Raw genomic sequence first — 24,819 nt, forward strand, 5'->3', positions numbered from 1 at the left:
ACTCACAGGCTCTCCGTTTTTCTCACTTTCATCTTTTTCCTTCCTTGGACATTGATTAGAAGAACTGAGAGCAGAGAAGTAATCTATCCCACAGTGTAGTGTGGAGAATTGCACATCTGCCTCCTTAATTTATTGTATTGTATCCAAAGTGCATCGGAGAAGACTTAGAGTTTAATTTTCTTTGAATCATTTGTACAGGGTGTTGTGGAGTAGTGGGGAGATGTCTGCACTGAGAATCAGGAGGTCTGGATGCTAATTCTAGCTTTGCTACTAACTCTGTGTAACCTTGGGCAAGTCATCTTCCCCACTTGGCCCCTAGGTTTTTGGGGTTTTTTTGTTTCTGTTTTTGTTTTGTTTTGCGTTACGCAGGGCTCTCACTGTTGTGGCCTCTCCCGTTGCAGAGCACAGGCTCCGGACGCGCAGGCTCAGCGACCATGGCTCACGGGCCCAGTCGCTTCGTGGCACGTGGGATCCTCCCAGACTGGGGCACGAACCCGTGTCCCCTGCATCGGCAGGCGGACTCTCAACCACTGCGCCACCAGGGAAGCCCAGCCCCTAGGATTATCTTCAGTCAAATGATAATATACTAGATGACTTTCTGTCTCCTCCAGCTCGAAAATGCCATTATTCTGTGTTTCTAATCCTATGAGAACTGACTGATAACAAAGACGTTTGAAAATTTTATTAAGTTACATAGAATAACCATGCTCTTCAGGTTGTGTTCACACTGATACTTTTTAACGCTTGGGATACCAAGTGTATTTGTTCTTTAAATATTTAGTTTCCTTGCCTAGACCATGCCGCATCAAATCCAACTTAATTGAAATTGTTTCTTTCACCGTAATAAAAATGCACATAACTCAGTAAACCCTGGGCTATAAAGGCCTTGAAAACTTTGGAGCTTTCTGGTTTTGAAACCACTTTCACTGAAGTTTTAATTTGTGCCTTTTCCCCAGCTTTTGTGTAACCAGGAAAGTCTGATCTGTTATGGGTGCCCAAGGATTTTTGTTTAGAGGGTTTCATCTCTTCCCTTTATTTTGTCAGTTTGAACTAATGTTCTACCCTGGGCACTTCTCCAAATGTCAGACTATCACCATAGCACAGACAGTTGGATAGATTCTGGGCAAGTTGTGTTAGGTGTACATGGTACTTCTAGAAATGCATTTCTGATGTTCATGCTGGAAATTTTGGACAGTCCCTTTGTGAAACAGGAAAGTACCTCATATCTCTGTGCCTCTCTCTGTTCCTTGTTTAAGCCCTCTTTGCATCTCATTTGGTCTCTCACAATCATTGGCTCTTCCCTTGTCTCAGTAATTAATTATCTTCTCTCTTTGGATGCATCCCATACCCCATTTGCAGAGTAACCTAAACTTTCAGTGTCAATAGCCTCACTCCCCTGTAAAAACTTTTAATGCCTTTCTCCTAGAACTTCATGTTCTTCCAAATCTTGTCTAGCCTGACTTACTCTTCGGCTTCATCTCTACCCATCTCCTTCGTGAATCACACTAGCCACGCCAGGTAGACCATCAGCCATGCTCCGAAACCTCCTGGACTCTCTACTCTACATCAGCACCGTGCACGGTGCGCCACTGCCTGGAAAGACGTCTCCAACTTTTCTCTTCCTCCCCCTTTCCTCACCCATCTTTGGGGTCCCTCAACTGCTGCCTTGTTCCTGAAAAGCTGCCCAGTTCTCGCCATGCTTCCTTGCCATCTTTCTCTTGTATGAGAAATAACCACCTTTCGCTGTTCTCACGGCACTCGGTCCCTCTTTGCCTTGAGTGACTCCGATGTTGTTGCAGCACTGTGAGGACAGGAGCTGTGACTTCGTCATCCTTGTACTGGCCTCCGCGACGGGCAGAGAGTTTTCCACGTTGTATTTAATAAATGTTGGTCGACCTGAACTACACTGAATTAGGGTAGGTTTAATATAATATTGCTATAGGCTAGGATTGTTTTTTCTTCCCTGTTGGTACAATTTTGCAGAGGGAAGAGAGTCCTGCCATCACAGACTTCTTTCTCCGTGGTGTTGGGGGGTGGAGAAGACCCCGGGGGGAGCAAAACGTCTGACCGTGCCGTCTAAGTAGCTTCCGTCTAATGAGCTGCGTCGGCTTATAAATACTTGTTTTTAGAGTCTGTGGGGTTCACATAGGGGTAGTGCTTCTTAGGGGGGAGATTGATCAAGGCTATAACGAAGACGTGAAATTTATTGTGAATATCAGGTGGGTCATTTTCTTATTCCTGCAGACTCTTCTTAATCCGATCTTAGGACACCTCTTCTTCTCCCCTCCTCTCCCTCTACTCCCTGCTGTGAACACCCGGTTCCTACCTCATGCTCCTCCCATCCGTACCTCCATACCTTGGTTCATACTTCCTCTCTCCAGGTCATTCATTCCTTCAGCACAAATTTATTTATTGCCTGCCGGTGGCTAAGCACCCTTCAAGAATGTACCTGTATGAACAGACTTGTGCTTGCCAAGGGGAAGAGGGGGTGAGGGAGGGATGGATGGGGACTTTAGGATTAGCAGGTGTAAACTATTATATATAGGATGGATAAACAACAGAGTCCTACTATATAGCACAGGGAACTATATTCTGTATCCTGTGATAAACCGTGATGGAAAAGAATATAAAAAAGAATGTCTCTATGGGTACAACTGAGTCACTTTGCTGCACGGCAGAGATTGGAACAACATTTTAAATCAACTCTACTTCAATTTTAAGAAAGAACGCATCTGTAAACAATAGAGAGCATGCAAAAACCCTTCTCTTCATGGAGCTCACGTTCTAACTGATGCTATGCCCTTTCCCTGTTGTCCTGACTGCTTCAGCCCAGCTTCTTTCTCCTGCATCTTTAGAGGCACCTGTTACCTGTTCCTCCCTTTTGACAGACATTGTCTTGTATTCTTGGTGCTTTTTATGTGTGAATATCTTATCTCCTCGAGTTCATTAGAAGCTTCTTGAGAGTGGAGACCATGTCATTTGTTCATGAAAAAGTTTGTGTACCCATGTATATACCCTGCCTTATGTGCACTATCTTAAATATTTGCAGTTAGGCCCCTAATAAATATCTTTAATTGATTTGAGGGCATTTCGTGGCTCTCTGTTTTATCAAGTACCGTCGCCCGAAGACCGTGCTAAACCATTAGTCATCAAAGCGTTTTTTAAAAGATCCTGTGTGACTGTGTCACTACGGGTGCTGCTACTTCATCCTCTGCTGAGGAACAAGTCACATGCCAAGCGCAGCCTCTGCCTACACCTCGTCAGCCGAGGAGATCACCTCTGCGATATTCTGTATGAGGTTCATCCGTCTTGACTGTAACACTGATGCTATTATTCAGAGGGGCAAAAGGTACCAGGCGGAGGAGGAGGACTGCTAGTTACGTCTGTAGTTGAGTCTTGTGTTCGTCTCTCCATCAGAGACTGGCATCTAAGACATCAGAGTGCCTCGATTTCTTGCCTTTATTTCTGAGTTGAGGCTAATGAGTGTCCATCATAAAACTCATCTCCTTATTAGTAGGACTGCAAAAGGAGGTTATGGCTTTGGTGGGTCAGTTGCACCCCTTTGCGTGGCCATTCGATGACAGCCTGTGGCTGAGGCTGGAAGACACCCCTTTAGGAGCTAGTGAACGGAGCAAAGGCACCTGCTCCCAGCCTGGGAGCCTCACCTGACTGGCCTCATGCGCTGACAAAGGGAATTGGCTTCCATTTAAAGGTAAAAGTTGAGGGATGGAGTTCTGGATTTTTTCAAATTTTGTTTGCAGTGGTTATCTTCAACAGGCAGACCTCTGAGGCCTCCTGCCCCAGCTTCAAATCTTGACTCTGCCAAGCTTGAGGAGGGCAATTGATTTCTTTTTAAAACGGCGCTAACAACAGTACTTACCTTAGTGGGTCCTTATAAAGCTTGGATGAGTTTTTATCTGCGGGCATAGTAGGCCCACATAGAGATGGAAACACACGCTTGGATATTAGAAAATATTTATCCACTTACTTGACCTTTTCTATGTCATAGAGGAAACTTGAGATTTTCGCTGTCGAGAGGTGGGCCAGTGACCTAGAGCTGCTTCCCTGGATGCTCTTAGAGTGCCAGAGGTCAAGATATCTCGACGTAGATCTTAACTTTTATAGAGTACATCGTTGCCTTCTTAAGGTGCAGGGTTTATTAATTAGGCACGCCTTCAGACCTTAGAGCGATCAGACCGTGCCTAAGAGGAATGGGCTGAGTTAGGTGGATTTCGGTGGATTTATAACGACTACCAACATAAACAAGCTCAGAGAGTGTTGAGTAAAGGTGAGCTGTCCTGGGAGGAGGCCCTGGCGCCGGGCCACAGACTGAGTCATTGTCACGGACGGGAGCTCAGGTGGCATATCCAAGGAGAGGGATTAATACACTGGAAGGGAACATCACAGCCAGACTCTTTCTGATAAGATGAATACGGCATAATTGATGACGTTTTCTTTCTTTTTTGTTTTTTAATTGCATAAATGAGACCTGATTTAATCGCAGATCACGTGGAAAAGTTCTCTAGGGGATGAAAGTGTGACAATAGCCAAAAGCCTACCACTGTCTTAGATCGGGTGAATATAGAGTCCAGAGCGGGGGAGGTGATGGTGCCGTGGGGAGGCACAGTTAGAGTCTATCTCGTTCTTCATATGACATTTTTAGAGGGACTTTGATATGCCCGAATGGGAGCAAAGGCGAGGAACCAGGAGGGCAGAGGATTTGAAAAGGGTCAGGTGAGAGAAGGACCTGAAGAAGCTTTTTTATTTCATAATGTTGAGATGGAACGTACCAGCGGATCCATAAATGCACATAGACTTACCTACGGTGTCCCAGACTGGGGGCAGCTAGAGAAGAGACGGCTTAGAACGTAGGCACGGGGTTATTATTTGTAGCCCTCAGATGAGTTATCAGACAGAAGAGGGTTCTCCGTTGTTTAGCTTTCCGAGGGAAGCATTGTGTGGGCTTCCAGGACTCAGCTGGCGGGGGAGGCCTTCACCGGAGGATGTGCCTGGCCTGGACGAGGCCCGAGCTCTGAGGGAAGAGGTCCTTGAAGACGGGCTACATCACAGGTGCGAAGACACCCTGAGATTCTGGCGGAGCTTTAGCCTGGCAACCCTTCTCACTCAGAGATTCAGGATCGTCTTGCTGAAAGATTCATTACATTTTTGTACTTGCCAGATCCCGTCTCATCCTAGACTTCATCTTTATTGTTGGTTAGCTACTGTATTCATGAGGAGGTGGGAGAATTTGCTCTGCAGACATCCTCAGCTACCCAAATCGACTTCAGTTCAGTGTAGGGGATAATTTATCGGGATCTCTTTGGTTCCTGAGTGGAGCTAGTGAGAGGTGCCTGCTTGGGTATTATTTTGTTTGGGGGAGTTTAGGTAGAATGATTACCAACACAACAGCATTCGTGTCCTTCTTAATTATTCTTTTCTTCTCAGACTCCGTTTTTCTGTGGTCTAAGGGACTGGTGGATACTCCTCTCCTCCTTTCCTCTCTCCCAACTCCTACCCCTTTTCCATCTCGAGCCATTTCTGTGTCGTTTCTTGTACTGTAAACAGAGATGAATCATTTTCTCTACGGGTCTGTCGAAATAAGTTCCTCTGTGGGTCCGTGTGTCCGTGGGTGTGTAAATACAATGCGTACACGTGCCTATGCCTGAGTGATTCAGCGTGGGGTGCAGTACAAACAGTGCGGTGAAAAGGATGTTTTTGCACAGATCTGGAATGGCTTTTTTGTGCCTTACCGATCTGAGGCACAGAAATTCTAAAAAAGAAAAGAGAAAAAGCAGAGGAAGCAGCAATGGAAAAGAAGCCCTATGCCCCATCCCACACCCCTCCCCGCCGTGGTTTGCGAGGTGTTGGGAGCCCAGGGGCACCTCACGGGAGAACGAGCTCTTGACATAGTGACCTCATTCCCCGTGCCGTCCTCCTCCTGGCAGAAGCTGTGCTGGCTCCCCGGCTGTTTCGGCTGCAAGGCGGCCGGCACTGTATTGGGAACGATGCGACCCAGGCTTGCAGGGACTTGCCCGGCAACTGGAATTTATGACAAATAGCTCGCTGCAGCTAAACTTTGATCCAGTGTACAGTCGAACCGCCTCTTACACACAGGAGGGAGACACGTTCTTCTCTGCAATGAAAAGCCAGCCTTAAAAAAAAAAAAAAAAAAAAAAAAGGAGAGAGCGCATGTGTCAGGTTTATCATGATGAACTGGTGAGTATATGACGCCAGATCATTGTTAAAGTGTGTGTGTGTTTTCTCCAAGCATCCGGAGGTATTTGCCCTTTTTCCTGTTTTCATGATGAAAAGATCTGAGTTGGTGCTCAAAGCGTGGGAGGGGGCCTGGGCTCCTTGGAGAGGAGGATGTGACCCTGGCAGCCCTGGACCTGGAGTGCATTCCCAGCCCAGAGCCTCCGCATTGCACAGACAAAGGAGCCCGTACCGACAACCAGAGGCTGTAGCTTTTCTTGGAGTGATGACTCATTTCAGCTCACAAAGGATTCTGGGCAGGGTAATGAGAAGTCAGGTAGGCTGATCCGTCCCTATGACTTCACTTTGCAGAGAACAAGGCAGAAGAGGAGTGACACTGCAGATTCCCAAGGCACTGCAGTGGGATATTGGCTCAGGACCAGTGCCCATGATAGACGGGACTAGGCATGGGACGGGATGCCAGCCGTTCGAGGCAAATAGGAGGAAAGAATAGGAAAGAGGATTTTTTTTCCCTCTAAAATCATACCAGCAAAGTCCATTCATAAAGCTTTTTAAAGGTGCTTTTTGCCAGCTTTTGAACTGAACTTGTATCAGCATCTCCAGCCCTGAATTGTCAGAAGAGCTGAGAGTTAGGGGACTCTTTTTTTTCCAAGTAGACGTACCAAGGTAAAGTACCGGATTCCTGCTGGGTTCCACGTGCCCTCAGTAGCTAATCTGAAATGCTCATTTAGGATATTATGACTTGAAAGTTTACTCTTTCTTCTTATTCCAGATTCTAGGACGTCCGTTTCTGTTACTGGCTCTTTCTTGTGCCTGAATACTACCCCCTAGCATGCGCCGGGCTTTAGCGCCAAAGCTACCTGGGGGATGGAGCCAGTCCAGAAAGGGTCAGGTAGGTCTCCCCTGCTTTTCTTTCAAGAGTTGTTGTGTGCAAAGAAATATGGTAAAATGTATCCATATTTTGTATGGATATAGATACAAATGTATGGTAATCGACCCCCTCAAGAAGGGTGCCCTGTCCTCTGAAACGTGGTCTTGCTGTGATAATCCTTCCGCAGCCTCAATCTTAGACAGTAGAAGTGCTTCGTGGAGGTGCCCAGCAGATGCAACCTCGCCAGCATGATTCATGTCACAGCCTCACATCAGAGACTAGAGTCAGCTGTAGGATGTGCAAATAGGAAATGATTAAACTGCTCCAGATTTCCATCAGCTGTAATATCTCTTTCACTCCTCTGATGGAGGCATTCAGTAAATAGTATTTGAAATTTTTTCTTCTCAATATAGTCCCTAAATTTGGTGTGTTATTTGGCCTGTTAACCTACATCCAGTGCACTGAAATCCAAGAAAGCCTGCTTTATATGCTCAAGGACTGCTTCCAACATCAGACAGAGGTTGCTATTAACTGCTAAGGAAGTAAGCATATTTCATCATAGTCCGTTGTAGGAGCCAGATGATTGCAGAGCTCTTTCCTTACAACATCCATGGGCTTCTCACACAAAAGCTTTTTTTTTCTCTTTAAATAGTGAGGTGGTAAAATTTGGTTCTCAAATGTACATTACATGCCACCTTTCCAAATGGAAACCTGGCAAATCTGAAAGCGTGGTTTTACCACTTCATCAAATTTATGGTCTTAGCGCTTTCTGTTAAAAAAAAAAATTTCTGAGAGTGTTAAATGCATTTGTAATAATAACTAGAACATTTTAGAGTAATGCAAACCGTACGTTGGATAGGACCCTCAAACATCTCTTTTCTCTTTGCTCTCACATCCACCCCCATAGCTCACCCTTTCACCGAAGCAGAGAATGCTTGTTTCCTTTCTTCATTGTAAAGATGTGTCTTCTTTGTGCCTAGTACGTGCCATGTTCAAAGGAACGTTTAGGATGTTGAGTCAGTTTCAAAGGACGTTTGATCACATCATACCATGCTGAGAATATAATGTCCCCACACCTATCAGTTCTACTCCTCCTTAAATACCTTATTCAAAATCTCCCTCCCACAGAAGGGCTTTCTCTGATACTCCAGCAGGAGGTCATTTCTTAGTCCTGTTATAGAATTAACTTCTCTAGATAGACAGACAGATAGATATAATTAGACCAAATTCCTATTATAGGAATCATAGGAGTTGATTTGCTAGCCATTCAACTATTTTCTTCTTACATCTCTTCTAAGGACATTTTAAACAGTAATTTGAACATATTGTAATTGCTTATATTTCTACACATTTATATCATGTTTCCCCACCTAAATTATTAGCTCACTGAAGGCAAGGATCAAGATTTGTGCCTTTCTCTACAATTCCCATCTCCTAGCAGTTCTCTACACATGGAAAGCACTCAACAAATAGTTGATTAAGAAGAAGGGCAAGTGCAAAAAGCATTAATTTGTCACAGAGGGTGCGAATGATCTATTTGTTCATGTAAATAGTCTTCCCCGGGTAGACTGATGCTGGGGTAGACCTCAAGAGTTAAGTATGTAACTCTAGAAATGATGATTGCTTTTACCTTGAGATATCATCACAGATAGTGCCTTACACTGCTTGTAAAGGATTGTTGTTGTTAGGAACAGATGTGGGGCTTCCCTGGTGGCGCGGTGGTTGAGAGTCCACCTGCCGATGCAGGGGACACGGGTTCGTGCCCCTGTCCGGGGGGATCCCACGTGCCGCGGAGCGGCTGGGCCCGTGAGCCATGGCTGCTGAGCCTGCGCGTCCGGAGCCTATGCTCCGCAACGGGAGAGGCCGCAACGGTGCGAGGCCCGTGTACCACAAAAAATAAGTAAATAAAAATTAAAAAATAAAAATAAAAAAACAGATGTGAAGGTGAGTCCCTTAAATATGGACACTGATTATGGTTTATTTGAATAGGAAGAATAATATTATTGGACAAGCCATCCTTAAGTAAGGAGTATACTAAATTCTGAAGTTTTGTGTGGAAGTCACTCTTTTGAATCCCACAGGACGTTTTCCTTAGAAGAGATAACCATAATGACTTTTTGCCTCCCAGGTTCCATCAGAAATTATTTAGCTCCTAGCATCACTGATCTTTAGCACTAAGAGCATTATACTTAGGTGCTGAGTTTCCTTTCCCTTTCCCAGGTAAAAGATTGGCCCAGACAAAATCTTAAAATAGGCCAACTTTATATACTTGTGACTCTCTATCCAAACAATTTCCCATCTTCTGTTCTTCTCTCTCCAAAGTCCCTACGTATTGCCTGTTTCCCATTCCCTTCCAGCCCAATAATACATCCCAAATGCTGTATGTTTATAAATATATCTTAACTTTGCTGCCTCCCAGGCAAAATATTCCATTCACTCAGTGCCCATGCTCACAGATAAGAATCAGAGGTGAGCAATCTGATTAAACTAATTCATACTAGTGTGAGATAGACCACTACCCTCCTAGCCTTTCCACACCTTAGATGATTTTTTAAAAGCTTTTTTTCTTAAGATCAAATGATTTTCCTATTAGTAGAAATTCGAACACCGTAAAAGAGTAAGTTGAATAAATTTAGATAGGCTTGGAGACAATAATTTTAATACTAACTATTTACTAAATATCTATTAGGTGTCAGGGACCTTGTCAGCACTTAATCCCCTCAATAACTCTACAAGGTGAACGTCACTGTGTACACCTTGCAAAAGAAGACAGTGAGACTCAAAAAATGAATTAATTTGCTCCAAATCACACGCTAATGAAGAGCAGAACTGGACTCTGATCTTAAAGTTTTGGCTGACAAAGTCCATGGCCTCCGCCACTGTCTTGTAATGTCAGACTTTGGAGAGAAAAGTTACTTCCGGTACAGTGAGTTGGGAGTTTTTTCTGTGTGTGTGTCTGTCTGGCCTTTTGTACTCTTTCATCCTTGTGTACTTGTGTATAGTCTGTCAATGACAGCTTGAAGGGGTGGTAGGTGTTCCTTCATTGGGGAGTTGGTGGCAGTCATTCTGTATGATTTGGTTGTAATTTGGGAACTATCAACATATATATTTGAACTGTATTTAATTAGGCCTTCTGGTTCTATTACAACTGTATTTTACAGAAATTGGTTACAGTATAGTTGGGACCTAAACAGGTCCCAAAGCAAAGAAAACGAAGGTTAAGCATCAGCTGTGGTGATTCTCACTTAAAAAGAGTGGAAGAGAGTGACCCTGGATATTTTACACTGATTTATTGAACTGTAGTTGAGAAATACCATCAGCAGAATTTGGAGCATCTGATATGTCTCTGGTGTTAGGCTAGGTTCTGATACAGAATGGAGAAAGAAGAGAAGTATGTGATAGCTTAAAATAGGGCTTTGGATTCTGTCCTACATGATGTGCTTATAATGAAGAAAAAGAAGACGCTCTATTGCACAGGACTCTTGTTAGCCAGGTGCCTTACAGAATTGCATGACATCTGAGAGCTCTTATCACCTGTTGTCATCTAGGACTGGTATTTCATCATGATTTTATCGCTGGTGGTAAATGGCCTTCGCTTAGCCCTGGATGAGGGAGTAGGGAGCAAGGAGGCTGCTGTTGATGGGAAACATCTTGGCGGTTAGCAGGGCCTTACCTTGCCTCGTCTGTATGTGTAGGACCTATTTATTTACTCAACAACATTTGAGCGCCCGATGTGTGAATGTTTTATTCCACGGTGCCTAACATACACCCCACTCAGGTTATAATGTGGAGACTTCTTAGCGAAGGTTTGAATTATGGAAACGGATAATTGGCCCGATGGCTCATACTTTCATTGTGACTTTTCAGCTACAAATCTATTGCAGTAGTGGAACGGTCCAGAAGTGTCCGAGATCTGTGCTTAGAGAGATGTCTGTTATCATCCTTGGCGCTGGTGAAGACAGCTCCCGAACTACGGAGTTCTCACTTCTGCCTGTGCACTGATTGCCTTCTCTAGCTGATTCTCCACCCTTTGTGGCTTGTCCGTCTCTGCTTATCCTATGACAGTTTTTCATCAGTAGTCAAATCTGAGTTGCAAGAGTAGTAGCTAATATGACTAATGAAAGCTTGTAGCCTGGGCAAGATAATGGGTTTCTTCTGTAAACCAATGAACCGGCTGATGTGCCATTACACCTAATGCGTCTCTGCATTAGACAGGCTGCTAAGCGGATTCAGGTGATATGGTGGACGTTAACCCGTGTGTGTGTGTGTGTGTGTGTGTGTGTGTGTGTGTGTGTGTGTAGACACCATTAACTGTAGTATTATTAATGAGAGCCTCTTATTTACATTTTCTTTTGAATTAAAACTATTTATCTAAATAATAAGCTTAGGAATTAGACCTTCTTTAAGAGAACTCCATCAAGTGTTGAAATAAAGCAACAGGGAGCTTTAGAAAAGCTGTTAGAGAGTTTCCAAATTTTCCAAAAAATTTTTTTATTGTCAACTTTACTGCCATCGACAATTGCAATGAAGACTCAGCCTTAAATTTCCAAGATCAGTGGCATAAGCCAGACATACAGTAAACTGGTAAAAATGCCTTTTCCAATGCTGGGTGCGTTTAACTTTCAGATACAAACATTTGAAAGTCAAGTATAGTAATTTGGTTTCAAGGGAAAGTTGCTTAAAATGAAGCAGTGTGTGAGTGGTTGGGGGTCGTGTGTTCTGCCCTCCTGTAAGGGTATTTCGGTCTGCAAGAGGGTGTATAGGAAGGGGATGTGTGTTTTTTTAGAACAGCTTTTTAAAAAAGAACCGTCTGTTAAAAGAACCAAAAACAACACCTAGACATAAAATCGGGGTTAATAAATTGAGCTAAATTGTAAAACACAAGATTCGTCTGATGTTCTGCCTCCGAGAAACTGTTCACTTAACCTCAGAAAGCTTATGATTTCCCCAGGCCCAAGGGTATTGAAAATAAAACTCGGCACATTCGTCGTTCTATGAATAGTTTGTTGAAAGGAATAGACCTGTATTATCACTGTGCCCACTGTACGTTTTACGGGCATGTTTGACCATTTTTATGAGTCAAACTACTACTGCATGTATCTACTGTAGTAGTACTGTATGTACTACTGTATCTACTGCATGTGGTAGTTTTATTGGCATCTATAATTTTAACTTTAGTGTTAATTTTGGCAGTGCAGAGAACAAAAAACAGGCACACTTTTGGTCCTGAGGAGCAAGACTTTGAGTTAGAAAAGAGTAAATTATGAAGCCTTTATTACACGGGAAAAAATTAATAGCCAATCTATTTTGCTATCCTTTTAAAAATTACAGCCTACTTTTGCCGGTTGGGTGAGCGTTAAACTCGTTTTCTCCAGCAAGATGGAAATGGAGGTAGGCGGCAGTACTATATCATGCTTTTATGCCGGAATTCTGCTGCATTGATATAGAATCAGAGCATTTGAGAGTCTGAAGGAATCTTTGAAATTTGAATGATCCAAACCCTCATCTGCAGACACAGAGTGGTAATTATATTTTGTTATAAGAGACTGGGCACTTATCAAACGATCTCCTGAACGAATGCCTTTCGATATTGGCAGTTTCCCAATGATAAATTAGTACAGTTTCAGAACTACATTTGTAAGTAGGTTGCTTTGGTTCATGAACTTCGTTCGGGTCTCTTCAATCCAGAATGCAGAGTGAATTGACATTTACGATGGAAAACAGTATGTAAAAATAAAGAGGAAAACAGGATAATTCAAACGGAATGCTGGTACTTGGGAATAAAGATTCTTTAAAGAAGGCTAAGATAGAAGATGAACTTCGGGGAACTTTCAAGGTGGTATTATAGGGCTTCCCTTCCCTGGTGGCGCAGTGGTTGGGAGTCCGCCTGCCGATGCAGGGGACGCGGGTTCGTGCCCCGGTCCGGGAGGATCCCACGTGCCGCGGAGCGGCTGGGCCCGTGAGCCGTGGCCGCTGCGCCTGTGCGTCCGGAGCCTGTGCTCCGCAACGGGAGAGGCCACAGCAGCGAGAGGCCCGCGTACCGCAAAAAACAAACAAAAACAAGGTTGTATTATAGTTCATTGTGACGTGATCCACCTGGAAAAATTCCAGCTTTCCTTTTCGTATTTGATGGGTGTGAAGATGGGTACTTTAAGATGAAAGGAAGTAGATTTATATTTGTCTTTCTGGTAGGTATCTTTTGCAAAGCTGTGGGTATCATCTGGGAAGGGGTGAATGTAGGTTGTCATGGAGGTCACATGTTCTTAATTGTGTCCCTCCCCCGCCCTGCCCCCCGTGCGTATGCAAAGGTTGCGGAGCACAGAGAACCTAAATTAGTGACTGGGGACAATGGCATTCATAGAGGACTGAGCTTTATTATAGTTCTTACTTTTATTTTTTTCCTACAAAAAGAACCAAGATAGGAACAAATTTGGAACTCGAGTGCCCAGAGGTTTGGGGTATCTAAGAAGCACTCGAATAAATTTCTTGAAAGGGTGAATTATGTGAGAGAGAAATTTTTGAAAGAATTCCAACTAAAGTAACTGGCCAGAAGTTGGAAGGGAGAGTAGATAGAGGGGGTTAAATAGTAAAAATGCGTGGGCATGATAAAGATATTTCTGAGGTGGACGTCACCATGTGTAGAAGATAAAAGAGGAAGTCGGCACATGCATGGTTTCTGCTTGTTATCCCAGACCCTCCTTCTCAGTTGCCTGGTGGTGGTTAATAGTCACCAGTTTGTTCCCCACAGTTGCACAAGAGTGATTTTCTAACACAAACGTGTCATGTGATTCCCCTGTATAAACATACACAGGGTTCTCGTCAGCATAAAGGGTAAGAGCTCAGCCTTCTGGTCTACCAGGAGGTTCCATTTGTCTCCATCTCACCCCCAGCCTGCTCCAGATGTGCCAGAATAGACCCTCAGCATCCCCAGCTCAGCGCGCTGCACGTGCCCTGCACGCGCTCACTCCCGCCTCTGGTACGGCGGCTGCATCCTTCACTCCTCATCACCACCGCACACATTTACTTTGTCCTCCTACTTCTTAGCTGACTGTAGTACTACCTTAAATGAAAGAAGTGTCCAAATATTCACTGAGGTATTTGAAGTCTAATGTGAAATGCTCTTAAAATCAACGAAGTTCACTTAGAATTGTAATATTGTCATGCCTTCTCACCTTTTAAATTCATTTAACAGAAATTTATTGAATGCCTGCTCTGTCCAAGGCACCGTGCTTGGTTTGATCTGAAATGATCTTGGATTTGAAAAATGTCCCCTGAGGACTGGACTTAAATGGATGTTTGTAAGAAAATAAAGCTGAAATAAAACCTATTTACCCCTGCTTTCTAGAACAATAGGACAGAATTATAGCCGTTTAGAAAGAATTGGCTAGCCCACAAAGTAGCCATGAGCTTTTACAGGAGTTGTCTTTATGAATATGTTCAGAACTAATTCTGGCAATAGAAAAATCCATCCTATAAATTATAGACAAGGAACAATTCATAGTTTATGCAAAATGTGGTCGTTTCTATAGATTATGATGACCAATAATATTTTAGCAGTAGTTACATTCCCTTGTTTTCTTCTTTGACCATAAATGTGGTCCAGTTGTTGGAAGAATTTTCTAGTAGCATATTTTAAGAATGCCTTGTTGGTTCCTTAAGTAGGTCTGATATAAGATCCAAAGAAAATCATTGTAAACTTGAATAAGATGTTGTGTTGTGTTGATCAATGCCTATAATTCCTTTTATGTAGATCTTAAATGCATGTCTTAACCCTCACTTAACGTATAATTATTTTTCTGTGGTAACTGCTATGTTTTGGGCAAAATTAATAGGGAGAGTCTTAGAAATTTCATGGTTAAGTATATTTGGTCTCTTTAAATTCTGTGTTTGTTTTGCAATTATTTAGCAACATATATGAATAAAATCACAACTCTTTGAATACCGTGAGCAATTCCTTGGATTCTGATGTTGTAAATGGATATTCATTCATTCAGCAAACAAGTACTGGGGGTCTGGTGTGAGCTCTGCGTTATTCCAGGCACTGAGAATGTAGGAATGTGGGGTTCACATTTCCTTCTGTCATGGAGCTTATATTCTAGTGAGTGAGACAGACAGTATACCAGTACACACATACACACATTCAGAGAGTAAAGACAGTGACTTGGAAGGACCCTGGTACCAATTCCAGTGGGGGGGGCCACCAGCAATTGTCTGACACCAGCTGAGTGTCCTACAATTCACCCCAATTCCAACACCATCTACCTGGAAAGCATCAGATCCCATGGGTTAAGGGTTCAGTCCACAGGAGTGCCCTCACCCCACCCCGCCCCTGACCACAGATGCCACTTGCAAGCCCAGATTGTCACCTGTGTTCTGAAAGACTGATGGTAGATTGGAGGCTCCCACCACCCCCTCCTTGGGTTCAGTTATTTTTCTAGAGCGGCTTACGGGGAGAAACACTTTACTTACTAGTGTGCCAGTGTATTATAAAAGAATACAAGTCAGGAAGAGCCAGGTGGAAGAGGTGCATAGGGCAAGGAATAGGTAGAGGGCACGGAGCTTCGAAGCCTTCCCCAATCTCCACGTATTCAGCAACCTTGGAGGCTCTCTGAACCCCATCCGTTGGGGTTTTATGGAGGCTTCATTACATAAGCATGCTTGGTTAAATCATTAGCCGTTGAGGATTGATTCAACCTCCAGCCACTCTCCTCTCCCCTGTGGAGGTCAGGGGGCGGGGCTGAAAGTTCCAACCCTGTAACCACGTGGTTAGTTCTCCTGGCTATGAGCCCCCGTCCTTAGGTGCGGGTCCAAAAGTCACCTCACTGATGTAACAAAGATACCTTGATCTCTCTCACCACTTAGGAAATTCCAAGCGTTTTAGGAGCTCTGTGCCAGACATGGGGATGAGGACCAAACATATATTTCTTATTATAAACCATAGTATCCGGTAACATGAGAGAGAGTGCGCTGTGGTTTTAGGACAGCATTAGATCGGGTGCCGGGGCAGGGCTTCCCGAGGAGGCCCTGTTTAAACGGAGACTCAGAGGAGGAGAAACCCGTCCTGCAGAGATGTGCGTGAGAAGCGTCCCAGGCAGGGGCTCAAAAAAGGCAAAGGCTCTGAGTGGGGAAAAAGCTTGGTGAGTTCAAAGAACAGAGGAGGTTGTGGGCATATTGTAGGGCGGAGCGGGAGAGGGGTCGGCGGATGGTCCCAGATGTGGGTGGACAGGCTCAGGCCGGCGTAGACCCAGCAAGGAGTTCCGCTCTCCTAGGCGCAGTCTGCACTCACTGTAGGATTTCATGCAGGGAAGCGGAGTGTTTTACGCTTTTCTAAGAAGACTGCTCTGTGGTGGAGGGAGTGTTGGGTAGGAGAGAGGGCTGGGAGGCATCAGGCCATTGTCATGGGCCAGGTGAGGGGGGACAGTGGCCTGGGGTAGGGGTCACACGGCAGATGGAGTGGAGGGAAGAGACCCAGGAAGCATGTGGGTGTAGAGGAGACAGGGTGGCCGGTGGGGTGGGACGGGAGTGAGAAGCAATTTATCTTAGTGCAGTATAAAAACAAGAGGACGTGGAGATGGTCACTTAGAGTATCCAAACTCCATTTGGTTCTCTCTCCTGAGTTAAATGTGAAATTATAGTGAAACTGAGCTTTTTCAATACCAATGCGTTTCAGAGACACTTAAAGCTTACTTGCGTCTTACAGTTGGCTGCAATGATGGAAAAGAAATTAACTTAGAAAATCAGTAAACATTTGATATTTGTTAGTTAAACTAAACAAAGAATTTCAGCTAACAGCATAAGGACAAGCATGATCTAAACTCGTTAATTTTGCTAATAGTCTTTCCTTTTTTACAGAAAGCTCAAGTTCCCCATAACCTATACAAAATTAGAAAATAGACCTGCATTATTTTTAAAAATCCTATGTAGTATTTTTGTATCTTTAGTCTTCTGAGAAGTCCATAAGTATGATAGGCAAATTCTAGAAGGTGTTACCCTCCCAAATGATGCACAGGTCCAAAGGTACTGGAACGTGCTTTGATCCCCCCCTCGCACCCGCCCTTGTTAGCTGACCTCATTGTCCTTTTCATCTGACTTAGGAAATTATTCCAGGGACTTTCCTGGAGGTCCAGTGGTTAAGATGCCGTGCTTCCCAGCCGCATAGCACAGGGAGATCTGCTCCTTGCTTTGTGACCACCTAGAGGGGTGGGATAGGGAGGGTGGGAGGGAGGGAGACACAAGAGGGAGGAGATATGGGGGTATATGTACATGTATAGCTGATTCACTTTGTTATACAGCAGAAACTAACACACCATTGTAAAGCAATTATACTCCCATAAAGATGTTTAAAAAAAAAAAAAAAAAGATGCCACGCTTCCACTGCAGGGGACATGGGTTCCATCCCTGGTTGGGGAACTAAGGTCCCACATGCCACGTGGCACGGCCAAAAAAAAAAATTCCGTGTGACTTTGAAGTCCACGTAATCAACCTAGCAACTCTTAAGAAACCTGCCTCACTGCAGCTCATCCTGTCCTGTAGAAGGTGGAGGGACAGAGAAGGATCCACAGGAGAGATCTTTAGAGTGGCTACGGCTGAGCTATGCGGCCACCATGGGGAGGGGAGATTTGAACATGAGTAGCTCCAAACACAACCCTCTACTGCATCTCACCACCACCATTAGTTCACCCTTTACACAGAAGCCTTTAGAATATGGTTGTGTTTGAATGAAGAGCACAACAGCTTTTCAATGATTTAAATACACTCTTCTAGGCAGTAGCAAGCTTGCCTACTGAGATGGTCACAGTCCACATAATTCTTTCCTTTTTTTTTTTTTTTTTTTTTTTTTTTTTTTTTTTTTTTTTGCGGAACGCGGGCCTCTCACTGTTGTGGCCTCTCCCGTTGCGGAGCACAGGCTCCGGACACGCAGGCCCAGCGGCCACGGCTCACGGGCCCAGCCGCTCCGGGGCACGAACCCGCGTCCCCTGCATCGGCAGGCGGACTCTCAACCGCTGCGCCACCAGGGAAGCCCAGTTCTGTCATTTTTGAGTCACCAATATGAATTGAGTTTCACCAGCCAGTGAGTGAAACTCACACCCTCAGCAGCAGCCCCAAATTCCGTGTTCCAGCTGCTTCCCTCTGCTACCCCAACAAATATTTGCGAGCATCTCTCAGAGCTCTGTCTCTTTATGAGACTTACATCCCATAGGCCCTGGCAGTCTGTGGGTTCTGAGTTAGGTCAGTTCCTGGTTTCTGCTGTTCTGCATTTGTGTATTTCCCCCCTGTCTCTGGCTGTCGAGGAGGTGTCTCCTTCTTGTCATACCCATCTTACGGAGAATGGAGCCACAGCAGAGCTGATTGGGGCCCCGAGGGATGCAGGAAAGAGGGGAGCGTCGGACTGAGCTGGGCTGGGGATGAGGGGGGTCAGGCTTCAACCTTTGACACTGGGGTCCTGCTGCTTCATCTGGTGCACCTGTTAGACTTACCCCCTCACCTGTTGTTGGTTTTCATGCCCAGGTGCTGTTGCCTGGTTTTATCCATCAAACCATTTCCCATCCAGTCCATCAAAGCAGGGTTCACGTTCTTTCCCCAAGGGCCTCAGGATTCCCCCATCAAACTAGGAGCTGTGGCTGGATGCAGCAAGCCGGTCCACCCCAGAGCACCCCTACACCTTCCTGGAAGGTGCTGCTTAATGCCACAGGCTGGCCCAAGTCCAGTGCTGGTGAGTCATGGTGATTTGTAACAAGAGTGAAATCATACTTGGAAACAAGAGGAGAGATTATGTAAATCCATGTGGGAAAGAAGCTTAGAAGCTCACAGATTTTCTACCCTGCTGATGGTTTCACCCCCTTTCTGAATGGCCTTTCTCAAGTGAAACCTTATAGAAACTCCGAGGAGGAAACAGGTGGCACCCAGATGTCAGGAGCAGACTTCCCTGCCCTCCCACCCCTCCCTCTGCGGGGGGCACCCCTCCCTGCCCCCAGAAGCCTCTCCGGGGAATGCTAGGGATCCTTCCTTGAAACGTGACTTGAAAATCTCCACGCTGTGACGCCAAGATTGCAGGAAGGAAGGCAGTTACGTGCGTTGAATGTTGCCGTTTCCCCAAGAGCCATGTCTGCTGCCCCTGGCTTCTGGGTCTGCAGCCTCCCCCCACCTGCATTGGCTCTTTCAGATGCAAACGTGTGCAGGATACCGGGAGTCCTCTTCTTGAAATTCATATCTGACATTGTCATTCCTTAAATTCCTTCTCTGGTGCACCGTCCTTCATAGAATGAAGGCCTTGGGCACTCGGCTCTTTGCTGATAATAGTCCCTATATACTTGTCCCCCTTCTCTGCTGCTCTCTACGCCCCACAGCCACCCGGCACACTCCCGCTTCAGCACCGGATTCAGGCTGCACGACCCCGGGAAAACCTCCTCTCACTTCCTGGTTCTAAGCTCCAACCTTCCCTCCAGGTGGTGTGTACATCACCTGCTCTGCCCGAGTTGATTTTTCAGCCTTCTCTGGCGCACGATGAACGTCGGTCTGTCTCCTCCGCTTGAATGGAAGCTCCTTGAGGGCAGAGATGTCGGTGGGAGGGGGCTTATTCATTTTCCCAAGTGACTCCCAAGCCCCCGGCAGAAGCCTGGAGCATAGGGCACCCAGCGTTTGAACGCATGACTCCTCAGGCTCCCACACGGGCATTTGTGGAGATGTGAAGCAGCTCCGAGTTAATAAAAGCAGATATCGTTTGAAGAGGCTCCGTTGTTGCAAGCCTTTCAGTAGCAAGTCTATTTAAATGAGATCTCAGGTTTTAAACGCAAGTCTTCTTTGTGGAAGCAATCGAAGCTTCCGCCGTTCTGGGCACGTCTTTCCACCTGAGTGGACGTGGCTGTAACGCCCCTCAGTGTCGAGAGTTGATTGTGTTCATTGCACAAGAACAGGTGAGGGTCACGGGAGGGGCGCGTGTGTGGAGCTGTGTGTGTGACAAGTGGCTGGGTCTGAATGAACCACTTACTTGAAAATTGTCTTTCTACAGGTGATGTGTCACCAATCAGTATGTCTCCCATCAGTCAATCTCAGTTTATCCCACTCGGGGAAATCCTTTGCTTGGCCATCTCCGCAATGAACTCGGCAAGAAAACCTGTCACCCAAGAAGCACTGATGGAGCACCTGACCACCTGTTTCCCAGGTAACAAGAAAAGAATGAGGCACTTGCCAAACGGATGTGTGCTCTGGCTGCCCTGGGACTTCCTATGGACGGTTCATCCCATGTTTAAGTCCAATAGGAGAAGAAAAATCTTTGACAAAAATGACCAGTAACTTTTCTTCGTTCTGTAATTAAAAACCAAGGCACTAGTGGTGTCACTTCAAAAATAATTTGCCTTCTTCAGCTGTAATCGTTTTTAATTGGCACTGAGGGAAAGAAATTAAAGAATTCTGTGAAAAACGACCACAATTCCATTTAACCTTTACAACACAACCTTCTTTTTTTCTTTTTTGCGGTACGGGGGCCTCTCACTGTTGTGGCCTCTCCCGTTGCGGAGCACAGGCTCCGGATGCGCAGGCTCAGCGGCCACGGCTCACGGGCCCAGCCGCCGCATCGGCAGGCGGACCCTCAACCACTGTGCCACCAGGGAAACCCACAACCTTTTTAAAGTACGTGCACATCTTCATTCATGGGACCGGGTCAGAAACAAATGAAAATTTGAGTCCTACGGGACTCAGCTACAAAGAGAGTAATGTCAAAAATAAACATTATCTTGCATGCTCATGTCACGGCCTGATGTGTTTTAAGAGTATGCTATTTAATAAATTAAACAGACCTTATTTTAAAAGAAAAAAATTAAATAAAATGGTTCTTTTTCCTTTTAAAATATTTTTAATTTTTAAATTTTTTTATTGGAGTATAGTTAATTTACAATGTTGTGTTAGTTTCAACTGTACAGCAAAGTGATTTTATATATATATATATATATATATATATATATATATTCTTTTTCAGATCATTTTCCATTTTAGGTTATTATCCTATATTGAGTATAGTTCCCTGTGCTATACAGCAGGTCGCTGTTGTTTACCTATTTTGTATATTGTAGTGTGTACATGTTAATCCCAAGCTCATAATTTATCTCTGCCACCCCCCCCCCCACCGCTGCTATCCCCTTTCGTAACCATAAGTTTGTTTTCTATGTCTTTGAGTCTGTTTCTGTTTTGTAAATAAGTTCATTTGTATCCTTTTTTTCGGTTCCACATATAAGTAATATTGATATACATGTATCTGTCTTTCTCTGTCTTATTTCAGTTAGTATGATGATCTCTAGGTCCATCTGTGTTGCTGCAAATGGCATTATTTTATTCTTTTTAACGGCTGAGTAATATTTTATTGGGGGGAGAAAATACACACACACACACACACACACACACACACATATTATGTATCCATTCATCTGTTGATGGACACTTAGGTTGTTTTCACATCTTGGCTATTGTAAATAGTGCTGCTGCGGCCATTGGGGTGCATGTATCTTTTCAAGTTAGAATTTTCTCCAGATACATGCCCAGGAGTGGGATTGCAGGATCATCTTTTTCTCTTAAGTATTATAAAAAGAAGGTAATAGCCCAGCCACTGTATGAATAGTATCTGATGCCTCCAGTGCTAGAAGATGTTAGATGTGGTGATAAGCTGAGGAATTCTCGTGTCCTGTCTCAAGAGAAGCAGCCCACTACTCAGCTCCAGTGTATTGTATCCGCCCCCCCAAAAAAATATAGAACCCTGCCAGAGTTGCCAAATCTTCTAGTTTTTTAAGACAATCTGGAAATACAGTTTTATGTGAAATCTATAAACTTCCTTAAATAATGGCAATTTGCGTGTGTGTGTGTATTTTAACATGTGTATGCTGACGACATACGAGTCGGATAAAACACATTATTGGGCCCCCAGTTTGCCAACTTGGCCTGATCTCAACCCATACCTAGCTTGAAACAGAGCTTACGTTAAAAATGAGCGACAAACACTTGACCTATTTTTCATTCGACCTAGAAGAGACCTTAAACCTCAGTAAAATGAGCTGTTGGCTGCATTTGTTAGCTTTTGCTACACAAATGCTGGGTAACAGTTACAGAACATCAGTGACGTGTGACAATGAACATTTATTTAGCTCGTGGGTCTGTGGGTTCCCCACGAGTCAGCTGGTCCAGGCTGCAACTTGCCAGGTGACTGTTCCACCTGTACTCCGTCCTCTTTGGAGAAGGGGACCTATTCTGCTCGTCGGGGTGGCAGAGGTCCAAGAGAGCAAGTCCAGGAGCTCTGGGGCTCTTCAGACCTCTGGCCATGCCACGCCCACTAACATTTCATTGACCAAAGCAAACCTGGCCAAACTCAAAGTCAACGAACGTGTAGGGAAATGCAGCCCACCCATGGGGAGATGGTAGAGGGACTACTTTTAAATAGTCACCCACCATATTGAGCCTCCCCACTTTTCCTGTTGCCCCAAAGGAACTTTCTATTTCTCTCCCAGTGATTTTTTTCCCCTCCTTTTGGGGTTTTCTAATTATCACCTTTGAACAACATGGGTTAGAACTGTGCAAGTCCATTTATCCATGAATTTTTTTCAGTAAATCTAGTATCTGTATTTTCCTTTCATAGATCTTTAAATTAACTAAGGGTAAGGGAATGTTTGTGTTCAATTGGAGATCCCAATATGTGGAATCAAAACCAGACTATCTCAGCTTCCTGCCCTTGGGTGAGTCATTTATCAGTTCCTCTGTTTTTGAGGCAGACATAGCAGTACCCGGATTTTTGATCACGAGGGGGGTTGGTGCCCCTAACCCCTGCATTGTTCAAGTGTCAACTGTAATATGTTTTGAAATTACATGTACTCTTTAAAAGCTCTGACATGAGCCCACCCCTTCAATCTATTGATTATCTTAAATTTTCTAACATTTTATTATCTCTGAATATTCTTCACTGTCTGTCTTTCTCTGTTAACTTCCAGGCAACTCCTTTTCCATTCAATACTAAGATAAGAGAATCCCAGGTGAGATTACTTAAGGGGACAAATGTGTTCATGAACTAATGCTCTCGTAAAGGAAGGCTATTCTTTTCTGGCCTTTTACCTGGGTAGCCTCCTCTGACATCAAACATCCCAGCCGCTTTTAAAATCCCTCTGTTTTTATGTAGGTTCATGAGAGATCCCATAGCTTTTCCAAACTTGGTTACATATCTCCCATTACAGGGCCATAAAATAGAGAACAGAGGGTTTCCCTGGTGGCGCAGTGGTTAAGAATCCGCCTGCCAATGCAGGGGACACGGGTTCGAGCCCTGGTCTGCGAAGATCCCACATGCCGTGGAACAACTAAGCCCGTGCCCCATTACTACTGAGCCTGCGCTCTAGAGCCCACGAGCCACAACTACTGAAGCCCGTGCGCCTAGAGTCTGTGCTCCGCAACAAGAGAAGCCACCGCAATGAGAAGCCCACACGCCACAATGAAGAGTAGCCCCCGCTCACTGCAACTAGAGAAAGCCTATGCGCAGCAACAAAGACCCAACGCAGCCAAAAATAAATAAAATTTTAAAAACTAATTTAAAAAGAAAATAGGGAACAGAAGGAACACAGAGCGAGTATGTAATAGGTAATTGTGGGTCACTGCCAGACAGCTGCTAACAGTATCACTAAATTGGAATACTTTGTAGAGAAATCCGTAGAACAACTCTTTGCTAGTTTTTATGGTAAGTGACCCTAAATCCCAAGGCCTTGCATTCAGATGGACCAAGAGGAGCTAACTTAACCTTTTTCATATGATGATTTATTAGTCAACCCTAGAAGTTTGCAAGGACACCATACAAACCTGAGTCTAGGGCAGGGCTTGGCAGACTATGGCCTGCAGGCTGTGTGTGTCCTTCCACTTGTTTTTGTAAATAAAGTTTTATTGGAACACAGCCACACCTGTTTGTTTATATATTGTTTTCGGCTCCTTAGGCTACAGTTACAGAGTTGAATAGTGGCAACTGGGAGATCATATGGCTCATCAAGCCTGAAATAGTTATTACTATCTGGCTCTTTACAGAAAAACTTTGCCAACCACTGGTTTAGGGCAAGGTGGTAATTATTTAAAATTTTGTTCAGCAGTAGCTCTGTATTTTAAACTACTATTTCCCGAAATGAAGTTTTGTTTCCTTCCTGCCTTCCTTCTTTTCTTATCTCTCTTCCTCCTTTTTTCTTTTTTTCCTCTCATTTTCTGCTTTTCTTTTGCTATCATTTAAGTTACTTCAGAACAGAACAATTTAGAAAACGTAATACTGTTCAAATTCTGTTTGAAAAATGTATTTCAGTGCAATTCTAAAACTTTGGAGGGATTCAAATATCATTTTTTTTTGTTTTTTAAAGGTAACACTATTTACTTTTTATTATTTTACTACTTGAAAATAAAGTTTTGAAGTCTAACTGAATATTATTAAAACATTCAAACTCTTATTTTTAATGCATATATTATAAATAGAAAGAATAGTCTAGATTTTGGCCTCTTCCTGTTTTGGACATCCATATTCTAAAGACAGTTTTTATTAAAAAGTCTTCTAGTAAAAATGTCTGATATGCCGATACTTAAACCTTTTTATCATCTTTCTATATTGGTTAAATTTTTGAAAACAACTTTTATATACCAGTTCACATTATAGACATAAGAATATTTTTTAAAGGTTTGAAAAGAATAATTACTGCTTCTCAGCTTTCTAAATAGGTCCTCATACTATTATATATGGA

General features: G+C 44.1%; 1 protein-coding gene across 12 annotated transcripts in view; it reads left to right on the forward strand.

Annotated features, from left to right (window-relative positions):
• The window catches only part of STOX2 (storkhead box 2), a 209,688-nt gene that overhangs the window by 168,734 nt on the left and 16,135 nt on the right, over positions 1 to 24,819 (forward strand). For 11 of the 12 annotated variants that reach the window (XM_059049573.2, XM_067022371.1, XM_067022379.1 and 8 more), the window contains one exon: positions 20,094 to 20,246. In XM_059049573.2, coding sequence (XP_058905556.1) covers positions 20,094 to 20,246 — 153 coding nt within the window. Of the gene's footprint in view, positions 1 to 7,039; positions 7,106 to 20,093; positions 20,247 to 24,819 lie in introns of those variants that run through there. The other variant, XM_067022373.1, reaches the window with a different exon arrangement.

Source organism: Kogia breviceps, chromosome 20 (assembly GCF_026419965.1).
Source record: "Kogia breviceps isolate mKogBre1 chromosome 20, mKogBre1 haplotype 1, whole genome shotgun sequence".
In the NCBI taxonomy this organism is placed as follows: Eukaryota; Metazoa; Chordata; class Mammalia; order Artiodactyla; family Physeteridae; genus Kogia; species Kogia breviceps.